Source organism: Adiantum capillus-veneris, chromosome 8 (genome assembly GCF_014529385.1).
Source record: "Adiantum capillus-veneris isolate H3 chromosome 8, ASM1452938v2, whole genome shotgun sequence".
Taxonomy (NCBI): domain Eukaryota; kingdom Viridiplantae; phylum Streptophyta; class Polypodiopsida; order Polypodiales; family Pteridaceae; genus Adiantum; species Adiantum capillus-veneris.
The window spans coordinates 137,093,381-137,107,171 of NC_140938.1; the positions used below are offsets into that span (position 1 = coordinate 137,093,381).

The following is a 13,791-nucleotide window of genomic DNA, read 5'->3' on the forward strand; positions in this document are numbered from 1 at the left end:
CAGTACCTTGTCATGTCATCATCTTTGTCGACATAGAACCCATCAGTACCTTAGTATCCCTCAACACCCCACAATACCTCAGTACCCTGCAGTACCCCTCAGAATCCATCAGTATCTCAGCACCCCGTAGTACCCCTCAATATCCATCAATAGCACCAACATCTCCTCATTTAGTCATCATATGAACATTGTGCAAGAATAAAGAAAGTACTTGCTCTGGAAACAGAGCAAGGGGGCCCTTGAGAATTTGGGACCCGACATTCGATGTCTCTCTCTCTCTCTCTCTCTCTCTCTCCTCTTTAGTTCATTTTAGTTCTTTCAAGTGAAGTAAAGTGTCCTTTGTGTTTGTGCGGAGTACAAGATCCGAGCTAGATCCATAAACACTTCCATTGCACCTGACAATGAAACTTTTTAGTATGCCCAATTTTGCACCGTAAAAAATTTTAAACTTGTAGTTTTCTTAAACATCAATAAGTGTGATATTAAGTATTAATCCAATAGCATACTTCCTATAAAGCACAAGAAAACTCAAAATTACATTTAAAAAATATTGTATTTTAAGCATGCAAGTTTTATACATACTTGAAGTAGTTTTCCATTAAGCGAAAACTGTAAAAATACATAGAAATCCCATTATTAAACAACTTTTTTGATTTCTTTTCTAAGTGTAGGGTACGTATTTTTGAAAAAGATCACATGAAATTTTGTGAAAGTACTCTTTACAAACCCATTTCTTTATTATGATAACTGCAAAAGTTTGACTTCAGACAGTTTCAAAAAACACTATAAGTAGTGCAAAAAAGATTCTCAAAAGGATTTTAGAGACTCTTCTTTAGATGCACATGGGCTCTTCTTCAGTTCCTCAAAAAACGGAGACTTATATGTCTTGTTTTGGCACAAAAATAGCGTTAAACTAGTAATGACTACCTCTCTAGTAAGAGAATGCTGCGCATGCCTCTTTACTTGTACTTCCGTTATTTCTTATTTGGATAACCCAATACCAATAAAAGATAGCTAGAGTAGATAGCATCTAATTACTGGAACTTTAAGCTATCACTAACTACCTTTCTAGCGAGACATTCATGCGTATGCCTATTTATTGTTCTTTGAAACAACATGCTCATGAACTAGGGGGACTTAAAGGGCTTCAACATGGTGAGCATACTGGGTCTAAAGTGCGTCCCATTAATTAATTAAGGACATTCGATTCGTTTCGGATCTGCAAAGACAAAGCAAAAGTCCCTAGCGGGGGTTCTCGTGTGCCTCCATCCGCAGATGTCTTGCTTCGTCTGCAGCAAGGTCCACTAGCGCGATGTGCGGCCCGTTCGCTTTGCACCTCCATCGTCCCTTCAAGCCTTACAGTTGTTGCACCATGGGTCGACTCGGCTGTACATCTCTCTCTCTCTCTCTCTCTCTCTCTCTCTCTCTCTACTCGTGCCTTGCCTGCGATTCCTCGCTTCGCTACGTTCCATGCCTTGCACTGCAAGCATGGCTGCTCTCCCACCCTGCCAAGGCTGCCCTGATCCACACACGAACAAAAAGAAAAACCACTACCGCACCCCATACGTTTCAGCCTGCGTTGCAGACCTCGTAGGACAAATCCTGCTTCGCGAACCTGCATGCCCCACTCACGCGTCTACATCTTGCATCCTCTTCGCGAATGTGCACCCCCTACTCACGCGTCTACGTGTTGCATGGTCTCCACGTCAGTTGCTCCCACTGACACACAAAGACCTCGCTGTCAAATGCATCCTTTCCCTCAGTTTTGTAAAGCAAAAAAAGGGGAGCATCCCCGGAGATTCCAATGAAAAGAAATAGAAAAATGATTAGGGACACATACGGTACTGCTTTGATTTTGCATTCCCAAACACATAAAGGAGCTCCTTTATTTGCACAAGACCCACCTATAGAAATACTACTTTTCCTTTCAACCAATAGCAAGAGAGACTTTATGAAACTAGGCTCAAACTATTGCAAAAATGCAAAAGTTTCACAAAAGAACATTGACCTCCTATATTCACGATTTCAACCCCTTTTTAGTCTACTTTTACTCATATTGGCATACTGGCTCTATCGCACATCTATTAGATAGAATCTCGCAGGATCCTATTTTTGTCAAGGTTGTCGGCCAGTTAGTAGGAAACTTTTCTGAGAGCAACGATGGAATGCTTTTCTGCCACGCAGGCTCAATGTAGATTCGATACGATACTGCTGCGTGCATTCCCCGTCCGCTCCCGCCATGGTTGATAGTGCTATGCAGTCCTGCGATTCAACTCTCTCCTCCCATCTTCCTGCATCTCTCTGCCTTCGTCCTCAGCTCTCAGCCATTCTAGAATCATACAAGACCTTCGCCCTCTCTCTCCCTCTCCCACTGTCTCTCTGCAGCATGACCACACACCCACAATGCCACCCACATAACAACGACGTTAAAGTTCTCTTCTTCTTCTTCTTCTTCTTCTTCTTCTCTCTCTCTCTCTCTCTCTCTCTCTCTCTCGACCACATCTCGCATCTTACTCTCTCCCTCCCCTCCACAGGCTTGGCCTACTGTCACCCTACTTACGCTCCCATTCACAAGGTGCTCACCGAGACCATCACCTCCACCTCCAAGAGGTTGTAGAGAAACGAACAAAAGAGAGAATCTACACCTTCCCCCCTCTGATAACCAGCGTTCATCACCTCCAACAGGCTGCAGAGAAACAAACAAAAGAGAGAACCTACACCTTCCCCCGTCTGATAACCACCGGTGCAAGCAGACGTAGAAATCCTGCTAGACACGGATTTAAGGTGTTTCTTATATATACATTACTCTCATATTGTTTTGGAGGTTTTTTATCAATGAATAGAGTCTGTGTTATGTTGCAAAAGCAAAGTACAAAATGAAAAAAGCAAGACAAAAACTGTTGTAACAATATCTTGTGTACTTAGTCAGGGTTAGCGTAGAGAGAGAGAGAGAGAGAGAGAGAGAGAGAGAGAGAAAGAGTTCTTATTGCTCCTCTATGACACAGGTAGACGGAAAAGAAATCCGGAGACCTCAAAGCTCTGGATTGCAGGCTGCCTTTGTGTAACTATGCTGGCTGGTGTCTTTGGCGTTTTTAGTGCATGGTGCAACCATGCCCATGTTTCTTCTTTTCCGCGACAAGCTCGTGGACTCGATCTGCAGATTTTCAAACTCTGATTGCATGGCCAAGCAGGTCTCCAAGGTAAGTAATAGCACTGGTTGCATGCTGGACTTCATTTATAGGAACACTAGCATCAGATTAGATAACCGCTGGGAAGATTGGGAGCAAGGCTTGAGTGCTCAAGCTGAAGGTGGGTACTGGGAGACGAAAACTGTGAGACTGGCCATCATCTTCCAAAGGAGGTCTGTTTGGCTTGGTTAATTCAAATGTGTACTTGAATTGTCCAGCTCTCCAGGAGTCAAAGGGCACGAGAACTTGATGCGCTTGCAGGTCAGTGCCAGTGGCAATTGCGGTAGTTTGCATAGGATTTTGATGCAAAGCTTGGGCAGCATGAGAAGATTGTAAGTAATGCCCATTATAAGGCTCAGGTTGGCCTAGGGATGCCAAAAGTTTTGTGTGTGTCATTACCTCGGCGTGTTCTTCTCTTGCACTTGAATTTGAAAGGTTTGTATGCGCCAGATGTTGAGGACAAGATGGGCCAATAGTTCTTTCTTCCACATGGGAAAATGGGTCCTCAAGTGGGGAGACTCGGTGCCTTCTTGGGCTGGCCTTTATTTGCAAGAAAAGGCAACATATCCTTGGAGTGCATGGGCAAGAGTATGGGCTGGACAGAGACCAACAATTGACTCCTCCACAGCGGTAGTAAAGGCCTTGATGGGATCGATTGCTTTTTCTTTAGCAAGATTAGGTTGCTCAGCATGGAGGTTTCCAATCTCAGTATTTTCAGCTGCTTTGGTTGCCTCGACTGCAGCTTCAACATCTGCGCATAGCATGCGAGGTCAAGAGTGATCTTGAGGCTTGTCCGGTAATTGATTTGGCCCATCAATTGTTGCCTGAGTTGATTGGGCAGCCACATTGTAAGATGCAGCATCAGGAGGCAACTGTGTAATGAAGTCGCCTGCAGGTGGTTGTTCAACAGGGAGTGCGGCAGGTTCAAAATGCTTAGGTTCCACGCCCATCAAAGGCTTGCAGAGTTTTAGGCATTGCACTAACCAGAAAAGTTGTATGGCCTTCACAAGGTAGCAGATGAAAGCATCTACAAGGCTTTGAATTGCAGGCTGCCTTTGTGTAACTATGCTGACTGGTGGCTTTGGCGTTTTTAGTGCAGGGCACAACCATGCCCATGTTTCTTCTTTTTCGCGACAAGCTCGTGGACTCGATCTGCAGCTTTTCAAACTCTGATTGCATGGCCAAGTAGGTCTCCAAGGTAAGTAATAACACTGGTTGCATGTTGGACTTCATTTGTACGAACACTAGCATCAGATAAGATAACCGCTAGGAAGATTGGGAGCAAGGCTGGAGTGCTCAAGCTGAAGGTGGGTACTGGGAGAGGAAAACTGTGAGACTGGCCATCATCTTCCAAAGGAGGGTTGGTTGGCTTGGTTAATTCATATGTGTACTTGAATTATCCAGCTCCCCAGGAGGCAAAGGGCATGAGAACTTGATGTGCTTGCGGGTAAGTGTCAGTGGCAATTGCGGCAGTTTGCATAGGATCTTGATGCAAAGCTTGGGCAGCATGAGAAGATTGTAAGTAATGCCCATTATAAGGCTCGGGTTGGCCCATGGATGCCAAAAGTTTTGTGTGTGTCATTACCTTGGTGTGTTCTTCTCTTGCACTTGAATTTGAAAGATTTTTATGCGCTAGATGTTCATGACAAGATGGGCCAACAGTTCTTTCTTCCACATGGGCAAATGGGTCCTCAAGTGGGGAGACTCAGTGCCTTCTTGGGCTGGCCTGTATTTGCAAGAAAAGGCAACATATCCTTGGTGTGCATGGGCAAGAGTATGGGATAGACAGAGACGAGCACGATTGACTCCTCCATAGCGGTAGTAAAGGCCTTGATGGGATCGACTGCTTTTTCTTTAGCAAGATCAGGTTTCTCAGCATGGAGGTTTCCATTCTCAGTATTGTCAGCTGCTTTGGTTGCCTCGACTGCAGCTTCAACATCTGCGCATAGCATGCGAGGTCAAGAGTGATCTTGAGGCTTGTCCAGTAATGGATTTGGCCCATCAATTGTTGCCTGAGTTGATTGGACAACGACATTGTAAGAAGCAGCATCAGGAGGCAACTGTGTAATGAAGTCGCCTGCAGGTGGTTGTTCAACAGGGAGTGCGGCAGGTTCAAAATGCTTAGGGTCCAGGGCCATCAAAGGCTTGCAGATTTTTAGGCATTGCACTGACCAGAAAAGTTGTATGGCCTTCACAAGACAGCAGATGAAAGCATCTACAAGGAGAGATGATGCATAATATTTGCGCTCAGAGTTGGAAAAGTAGGGGTTGATTGGATCATGTGATCTTTTCAGTCGGCTGCAAGGATTTCACCATCTGTGGCTCGCGAGGGAGGGAAAGAGGTTTCAGTATGAAAAGGCACAACATCATAAGCCCGAGAAATGTCCAATGTATAAAGAGAGAGAGAGAGAGCTCGGCTCAAAACTTCCATCAAAAGTGGGAAAAAATGTGCTGTGTTTAGTGAATCTTCATCTTGATCAGCATTGTCAATTCTGCAGATTGGATAGAGTTCCCATGGGACATTAGAGACCACTGCCTCACAAATAGTTGGGATGATCAGGCCCAAGAAGTTTACCAAGATACGGGAACCTTGTAGGCCACCGTCTACAACCAGGGATAATGTCTCTATCGGTGCAAATTTAGGGATTAAATTGGATTCTTCAGCAGATGCAGGCTGCTCAATTTCAAGATGTGGGTCATTAACATCATCTGCTGGAGTGGCTACATCTTTGATTACATGCACGACATTAGGAACATCTTCATGCACGAGCCAAAATTGAGCATCGGCTGCCAAAAGGTGAAAACCAGCAAGATTTGGCTTGTTGCAGCAGCAGGTCAGACTCAGTTCATCTTCTTTAACAGCTTCTGCATCAGGTTTTGCCTTGAAGTGAGGCAGCAAGGTTGACCCCATTTGTTTGATGTACACGCTCCATCAGGGATTCAAGGAAGGTGTTTATAATTGCGTCCTCATCATGGGCTTCTTCAGCAGGAACGGCTACGGCTGCATCAGTCGCCAAGAACTCGACCGCAAAGTCATTTGCAGGCTCTTGAAAATCACGTCCTCAAAGAGGAGCAACAGCTTGGTGGGGAAGTGTATGGTCAAGCGTACAGCAGGGATAATGAGAGTTGCCATCAAGAGCAGAGGATTCGCCGACACAGCAGAGATCGATGCGCAGGGTTAGGCAGCGTGGCACAAATGAGGACATTGCATTCTTTTTTTGAAGAGAATAAAGAATTTCAATCCTATTCAGATGCTGTGAAATGTACCAAGAAGCGGGGAATCAAAGCAGGGTTTCCAAAGGGTTGGGAATAGGATTACTGTAAGGAATGGCCTTCGTGTTGCAATTACATATCGTATGTTTCTTTTTCCTGAGTGACCTCTGTAGGATGCATGGACGGACTGGGGAGTTGCTGGCAAAGCCATCAATGCCGCCCTTGCACTGTCTAACACTGATGCAACCTTCATTTCAGTGCTGTCGATTTTGAGTACAACCAAGGTAAACAACTCGGTCAACATGCCAAAGTTCGGTATATCAGGTAATGCTCTCATACTCTCATTTATAAAATACACACCTATACATGCTTTACGTAATTTTATGAATGAAGTTTGGATGCTTGTTGGCCATGTCTCTTTGAGTTGTGTGCATATATCTTAATGGTGTCTTAAAATGCAGGTATATGTAGGCTGAGGACACAAAATATATTGAAATACATAATAGTCAATGCAGCTGTTGGTGTTTTGTCATATGGATGATTACCATGGCTTCATGTCCCCAAACAACTATGTTTTCTTTAGGGCAAGGACAATCCTCAAAATTGTTGCTGAGAATTTCATTTTTTTAACTTCTTGGAGAGTGCTTTGTTGTTGAAGAAGACCTTGGCTTTGATGAACCAGGTACATGGCTGTTGTGCTCACATATGTGTTTGTGTTTCTTTTGTATGTGAGTAGTTCTTGCAACCTACCAACAATGATTTTCAGAAGTGTTTCTTTTGTATGTCAGTAGCTCTTGCCTCCTCTTCGTCATTTGAAGGTAGGAATCTCTGCAAAGAGATGCTTCCTTGAGCAATTATCAAGGCTTGCAGATCACTCATGTAACTAGCATCATTTGAAGGTAGGAATCTCTGCAAAGAGATGCTTCCTTGAGCAATTATCAAGGCTTGCAGATCACTCATGTAACTAGCATCTCTCTAAAGGGGATTATGAACACCTATTGCTGCTGTGCCTCTTGCATGCAAACTCTCAAACTCTGTAAAGTTTTTATTGCCGAAGTCTCTCAGCAGCTCATGAACAGCTTGAATGTGATCAGTCTTGTGCTTGCTAGAATTTCCTGCTTCTTCCTTGTACAAAAGTGCAGTTGTTTGTTTTTCTTGACCTTGAATAGCCTGCACAAAAGCTCGGTTTGTGTTGATGATTGTCTTCTTTGTAAAGTCAGAATCGCTGCAATCCATTTAATGGTAGATGCTCTCTTATTATGTTGCAATACACCAAAGTTTGATTGTTATCAGATTTTGATGTCCCCAACGACAACAATCAGATCAAATGATGCTATATTGAGTTAACGCCTATTTACCATTCAATTTTTATGTTTTTCAAGTGGAAGCTTACAACGCCACTTCGGTCGATGGGTTTAAATTTACTAGGTGATTTATTAGTTTGGGTTTGCTAGATGGTTTACTAGTTTGACATGGCAAGGTCAAACTATCAAGCGTGAAGAGTTTCTAGTTAGATCTAGCAATTTAGTTACTATATGGTAGTATCATTTGCCATATAGTCACAAAGTTACTAGATTTACCAACTAGAAAGTGTCTCATAGTTGCTAGTTTGCACTTTTACTAGTTGTGTATTCAAACTAGGGAATTATCTAGCAAATTTATATTTTTTTCTATATGGTAACATGTCAAAAGCTCCTTGTGCATGATGTCGCCTTTGGTGGAAATGATTCCATTAGCATGCTGCTGGTTAAGGGCATTCTCATTGCAGCTTACTGCAAGTCAGCTCATCCTCTTGTTGCCTGTTGTCAGCACGCTCTTTGTTGCCTACTACGTGGTAACACTTCTGTGTTTCTGCATGCTACCAATGCGGCCTTGATAGGGAAAAAAAAAACTTGGTCAGGTGACCTTATTTAAGATGCGTTTACAACCTTGTTACCTTGGGTATGAAAAATAAAAACAAAAGGCAAACTTATTGTATTTGAAGGTTTTACACTAAATTTCAACAAACTTTTTAGTTTTTTTCACCAAAAAATCTACAATTTTTAGAGGTAAACTTCAAAATTGCAGGGGGGATACACCAAACCTAGGTTTTTTTGGAATCTCTTAGTTTTCAGACTTTTATTTTTTTTGAAGCCTTAGGAACACCTTTTAATTTTAACATTAGCTATTTTAACGGAGTGGATGGAGCACTAATTTAGATACAATTGAGTGACATTGTGGGTAGCAGGAGGGGGATAAAATTAAAAAATGTTCCTAACATTAGCTATTTTAAGGCAGTAGGTGTCCCCAATTTTGGAGTCATTAGTTTCTTTGGAGTCTGGGGAGATGCGCTTAGGCCTTGAGGAGAAAAAAAGAACTCATGGCACGTGGAGAGAGAGAGAGAGAGAGGATGGACATGCCATGCGTCGACGAGCGCACAGAGAGAGAGAGAGAGAGAGAGAGAGAGAGAGAGAGAGAGAGAGAGAGAGATTTTCTCTACGTCGGACTCGATGGCGTGTGTTTCGCTCCTTCCTTTGCAGGATCATACGGAAGAGGCAGGGCATTGCTCCTCAGGCTGGGACAGCAGTGGTCACCAGGCCTACGCGAAACCTGCAAGGTGGGCTGGGCGCGACGGTGATCTGCAGGCGCACATCTGCGCGAGTAGCAGGGGAGGCCATTTTTTTTCCATTTGCGACAAGGGCAGCGACTGGTGACTAATGGGAGCATCAGTCACAAGAAGTTCGGGGGGGGGGGGGGGGGGCTGCGCCTCACTATGGATGGGGTTGACCAGCTGCTATGCGGGGGCGCACGAGGCAGCGATGGCGAACCATGTGGCGCGACGGCCGAGGGAAGAGAGAGGAGAGGGGGGGCGGATCTGGGGAGATTCCGCTTAACAGGGCGTGCAGACCGAGTAGGTGACACCTTTCAAGGGAGTAGAAACACCTTTTAACTTAAACATAAGCTATTTTAAGGAATCTAGTGGATGAAGCACTAATTTATTTACAACTCAGTCACATTGGGGGTAGCGAGAGGGGGTTAAAATTAAAAGGTATTCCTAACATTAGCTATTTTAAGCGACTGGATAGAGCACTAACACTACAAGAGGTACTTCACATTAGCGACGCTCGCAGTGCGACATTCAAAAGTGAAAATCCATGGCGTTGCTATGGGCGTCGCTATTTTTTTGTTGCTTAGCGACACCCATAGCAACGCCGACAAGGGTAGAAAATAAACCAAGGGCGCCAAAAACTCAGATCTCAGATATGAGTTTTGATGCTCAAGCGAAAGAGGTAAACCTACGCTCTCCCTCTTCCCCCCCCCCCCCCCCCCCCCCCCCCCCAACACACACACGAGGAGAGGAAGAAGAGCCAGGTATGCTCCTTCCCTCTCCTCTCTCTCATGTTCCCTTCCCCTCTTTCTCTCTCTCTCCCTCTCTCTCTCACACACACACATACACATGTACACACATTGTGTCTTTGAGAGAGAGAGAGAGAGAGAGAGAGAGTACACACATGTATAAACAAAAAACACATACACACACATGCATAAACAAAGAATGGATATACACACACATTGAGAGAGAGAGAGAGAGAGAGAGAGGAGAAAACAAAGAGAAAGAGAAAGAGGGAGAGAGAGAGAGAGAAAAAAACCGAAGAGAGAGAGAGAGAGATAGGGGGAGAAGACGAAAAGAGAGAGGTAAGGGGAGAAAACAAAGAGAGAGAGAGAGAGAGAGAGAGAGAGAGAGAGAGAGAGAGCGCTACATAAAAAAGTAGAGAAAATATGAAATGAAATGTTACATTAAGATTTAAAGTTAGGTTAGATCTAAAATTAAGTTATATCACATTTAATTTATATTTAAAATTTATGCTAAATTTAAAATTAGGTTAAGATTTAAATTAGATTTAAGATTAGGTTAGATTACATTTAGGTTTAGGTTAGATTTATGTTTATGTTGACTTTAAGATTATGTCAGATTTAGATTTACGTTAGATTTAAAATTAGGGCAAGATTTAAGCTTAGCTAGGTTAGATTTAAGTTAGATTACATTTAGGTTTAGGCTTTAAGATTGGATTAGATTTAGGCTTATGTTGAGTTTAAGATTATATTAGATTTAGATTTAAGGCAAGATTTAATATTAGATTAGATTTAGATTTAAGTTAGATTACATTTTCGGTTTGGGTTAGATTTAAGATTAGATTAGATTTAGGTTTATGTTGAGTTTAAGATTAGATTAGATCTAAGTTTATGTTAGATTTAAGATTAGATCAGATTAGATTTTAGGGCATGTCAATGAAGGATTTGCCCAAAGAGCAAACACTAGGTACACAACAATATATATATTCCCATCAGAATCTGACACCTATTAACTCACCCACTAACCATGTTCAATTAGCTCAGAATCACCATATGTTCAATTAGGTTAGATTTAACATTAGAGTTTGGATTTAGTTTTTATATTAAAGTTTACCTTTGGGATTACGAAAAAAAATTAGAGTTAGGCGAATGGTGATCCCTCTCTTCCTCTCTACGGATGCGACCTTAAGTTGGAAAGCTTTCAACAGCATGATACTCAGATTGGAGACCAACACGTAATGTGCTAAGTATTCCCACAAACAAGGATGTGCTGTGAAAAGATGTTAATATGCTATGAATTGCTACAGCTAGAGAAGAGGCAAAGGGGTTTTGTCCACAACATGCACTATCGTGTAGACGTGGGTGTGTAGATTTCTCGTACCCACAAATATAGGCATAGACCAATAAAGACGAGATTATAACCCGGTGATTCTGATCTCCGTGCACCTCTAGACCGAGGTTTGCGGAGATCGAACATGACTAGAGAATGTGAGGTAGTTTACAGTGTGAACAGAGAGAGAGAGAGAGAGAGAGAGAGAGAGAGAGAGAGAGAGAGAGAGAGAGAGAGAGAGAGATAAAAGACAGAGGATGCCAATAGAAGATTAAATTTATGTCCAGGTTATAAGGTTTTTACTTTCATTATGAGTAGTGACGAGGGTGTAGGGCTGTCCAACTGAAACACCTATCTCTCAACAAGGATCTTATGTCCTTGTAATCAATGCAAGCATGCTGTGCGATAGACAAAACGCGTTTCTTTGCAGCACGTTTATGAATTTGGCAAGTTTGATTTATCTACTATAGATCAAGTTGTTGCCAATTATAACTCGTCGGACTCTGATGCTGGCCAACAGGCAGCAATCTTGCAACCCAATAGATGTGTTCGCATGCACTTTGGTCAAGCAGCATATGTGAGGCCACAAGATGTAGCCTTCGATAGCTCGAAGGATGATAATGCAGACCATATTCCCAACGAGGCAATGTGGAGGGTAGCATGGCAGAAGGTTGGCTGGTATCAGAGTCCCTAGTTTACATTGGAGAGTGGCTAGACGGATTTGATCAATCCCGAGACATGGTATGGAGAACCATAGATGATAAGCGCATGTCTGGGATTGTCATGTGAAATCTCGGTGTTGAGAAGAAGATGACGGAAGATTTAGAGGCTATAATCAACCGATTTTGCATGCTTCACAATGCAGTGATGCAAAAGTGGATTTCATAATACGACTATAGATTATAACTTGTCCATGTTCTCTTATCCATTCAATATTAAGCTTAAATGTTTGTGTGTTTAATGCAGGTATGGATGATGTTGAGTATATTTCTTCTTTGTCACCCCAACAGAGGAGGTGGTATGAGGAGCGTCATTGTTCTGGAGCACCATCACGTTGTTCCACTCCTTCAGCGTCTCCCCTTGTTTCGGAGCATTCAACACGCTCTGAAGCTTAGGTGTTGACGAGACAATCTTCACACTCGTCTAGGCATCGGCTCTAGTGGTGGCGGCGGCGGTTGCTGATGCCTCGACACCGCCTCGTGTTCATGAGACTCCTTACCTTCCCCTTCTTTGTCCGTCCCCACATAAGCCACGACATCGCCATCTACGTCAGGTTTTGCGCGGCTATCGGCCGTTCCTGGTTACACACCACTAGCTAGTCCTCCGGGAGTCACCCAAGTCGACACTCCTCGCTTCGAGGCCCAGACTCTAGCAGAGACACCTGACGTCCGTACTCCCATCGAGACGCTGCTAGAGACCCCTGTCAAGACACCCAAGTTCATGACATCAGCGGAGGCATCATCTTGGATTACAAAGGCAAGAAGGTGATCTCACGCTTGCACAGTCTTTTCTCTCAGGTGTTTAGACACTATATACTAAACACCTGGATTAAGTGCCAAATGAATCAAAAGACAGAGTCATCAGCATGCTGCATGATGAGTTTCCCGTGTCATGTCGGGATGAGCGCTTCAATGAAGACCTGATGAAGATTTGAATGCGCGAATACTACAAGCACAAGTGTTCTGAAGTACAAAAAGCAATAAAGCATGGGTGGAACAAGCCAGATTGGCTGGCCAAAGAAGATTGGAAGAATGCAATGCGAGCAGCGTGCGAGAATCTTGACAAGTGGAAGCAACAAAAGGAGGTAGCCAAAGCGCGAGTAGAGGCAGGGAGCTCGCACCACTTGGGGAACGGCAGGTGGACATCATTTGAGGCCAATTTTGTAAGTGTTTTTGCATTGCTCTTTAGGTTTGATAGTTATGTCTATTTGTACTTTTAAATTCTAACATAATGGATTCTTTGTATGTTTTGAATAGTGGTCGATGACAGGACGTGACCCCAAACCGTACGAGCGCGAGTACGCAAGCAAAAAGGGCTTAAACGCCCTGATGGACATTCTGAGTTCTCACGGCGGCATGGTTAGTATTTCATTTTACTCTTTTACATTTGTTGTATTTTAATGATAAGCTAAGAAAATAGATTGTTTTGTAATTATATGTTTATACTTACAGAAAGTCTTATTGTTTTTTTCTGCAGAATCCGACAGATACGCCGCTTGGACGTGATGAGATGTCTGATTAGACGACGTCAGTCTAGCCATAGCCAAATAGCATTAGTTTTATTTTGTCATAGCATGTATAATGAGATGACGTGTATACGTCTTTTTGTAAGTATTGGAAAACCATGTATTCTCTCAATAATGACAATTGTGTTGTAACTTTTACATTTGCAAAGCTTAAAAATCAAGTAATTTTGCCTATGATGTGTATAGTTGTCATTGATTTACTTTCGTCCAATTACTATTGTCAGTTTTGTATCTTTATTCTGCAAACAATACTATGCATGATGGAGTCAATGGTCATATTGTCTTTTGGGTGACTACTTTGGGTTTGCGTCTTGCACTTTCTTTCAAAGGTGAATTTGGGCTTATCTTGGATTCATTTAGGTTTACTCTATTTTGGAAACATTCAATATAGTTGATGGGTGGCAAGGCATTCAATGTCCTACCACCCAAAAGTTTTTGCTCTCAGGCGTCGCTATAGGCGTCTCTATATAAGTTTTTGCTAC

The 13,791-nt window shown here is 43.0% G+C and overlaps 2 protein-coding genes across 5 annotated transcripts; both read left to right on the plus strand.

The window, feature by feature from the left end:
• Window positions 1-2,112: 2,112 nt before the first annotated feature.
• Window positions 2,113-7,489, plus strand: LOC147453021 (uncharacterized). 4 transcript variants are annotated; one of them, XM_086518545.1, is made up of 16 exons: window positions 2,113-2,784; window positions 3,006-3,200; window positions 3,407-3,449; window positions 3,639-3,818; window positions 3,931-3,984; window positions 4,074-4,198; window positions 4,288-4,386; window positions 4,593-4,706; window positions 6,017-6,022; window positions 6,125-6,137; window positions 6,232-6,365; window positions 6,460-6,542; window positions 6,660-6,725; window positions 6,863-6,922; window positions 7,042-7,083; window positions 7,190-7,393. In XM_086518545.1, the coding sequence occupies exons 2-16, from the start codon at window positions 3,100-3,102 to the stop codon at window positions 7,249-7,251; spliced, it is 1,182 nt and encodes a 393-aa protein (XP_086374671.1). In that variant the 5' UTR covers window positions 2,113-2,784; window positions 3,006-3,099; the 3' UTR covers window positions 7,252-7,393. The 4 variants fall into 4 exon arrangements, 1 of the variants encoding a protein (XP_086374671.1); XR_015188943.1 differs by lacking the exons at window positions 2,113-2,784; window positions 3,006-3,200; window positions 3,407-3,449; ... (7 more) ...; window positions 6,232-6,365; window positions 6,460-6,542 and having other exon boundaries at window positions 6,589-6,725; window positions 6,863-7,083; window positions 7,168-7,489; XR_015188942.1 differs by lacking the exons at window positions 2,113-2,784; window positions 3,006-3,200; window positions 3,407-3,449; ... (7 more) ...; window positions 6,232-6,365; window positions 6,460-6,542 and having other exon boundaries at window positions 6,589-6,725; window positions 6,863-7,083; window positions 7,193-7,489.
• A 2,266-nt stretch (window positions 7,490-9,755) lies between these two features.
• On the plus strand, window positions 9,756-13,449 carry LOC147453022 (uncharacterized). The gene is made up of 3 exons (XM_086519060.1): window positions 9,756-12,946; window positions 13,041-13,142; window positions 13,261-13,449. The coding sequence occupies exons 1-3, from the start codon at window positions 12,719-12,721 to the stop codon at window positions 13,303-13,305; spliced, it is 375 nt and encodes a 124-aa protein (XP_086375186.1). The 5' UTR covers window positions 9,756-12,718; the 3' UTR covers window positions 13,306-13,449.
• Window positions 13,450-13,791: the final 342 nt, after the last annotated feature.

What these genes read in the sequence shown, in the direction of transcription:
- LOC147453021 (XM_086518545.1), top strand. Translation starts at nt 3,100, where the DNA reads ATGGTGCAACCATGCCCATGTTTCTTCTTTTCCGCGACAAGCTCGTGG. An exon ending in AGCAGAGATCGATGCGCAGG is followed by an intron (nt 6,366 to 6,459) that starts GTTAGGCAGCGT and finishes AAATGTACCAAG; the next exon opens with AAGCGGGGAATCAAAGCAGG. An exon ending in GCCAAAGTTCGGTATATCAG is followed by an intron (nt 6,726 to 6,862) that starts GTAATGCTCTCA and finishes CTTAAAATGCAG; the next exon opens with GTATATGTAGGCTGAGGACA.
- LOC147453022 (XM_086519060.1), top strand. Translation starts at nt 12,719, where the DNA reads ATGCGCGAATACTACAAGCACAAGTGTTCTGAAGTACAAAAAGCAATA. An exon ending in CATCATTTGAGGCCAATTTT is followed by an intron (nt 12,947 to 13,040) that starts GTAAGTGTTTTT and finishes TGTTTTGAATAG; the next exon opens with TGGTCGATGACAGGACGTGA. An exon ending in TGAGTTCTCACGGCGGCATG is followed by an intron (nt 13,143 to 13,260) that starts GTTAGTATTTCA and finishes TTTTTTCTGCAG; the next exon opens with AATCCGACAGATACGCCGCT.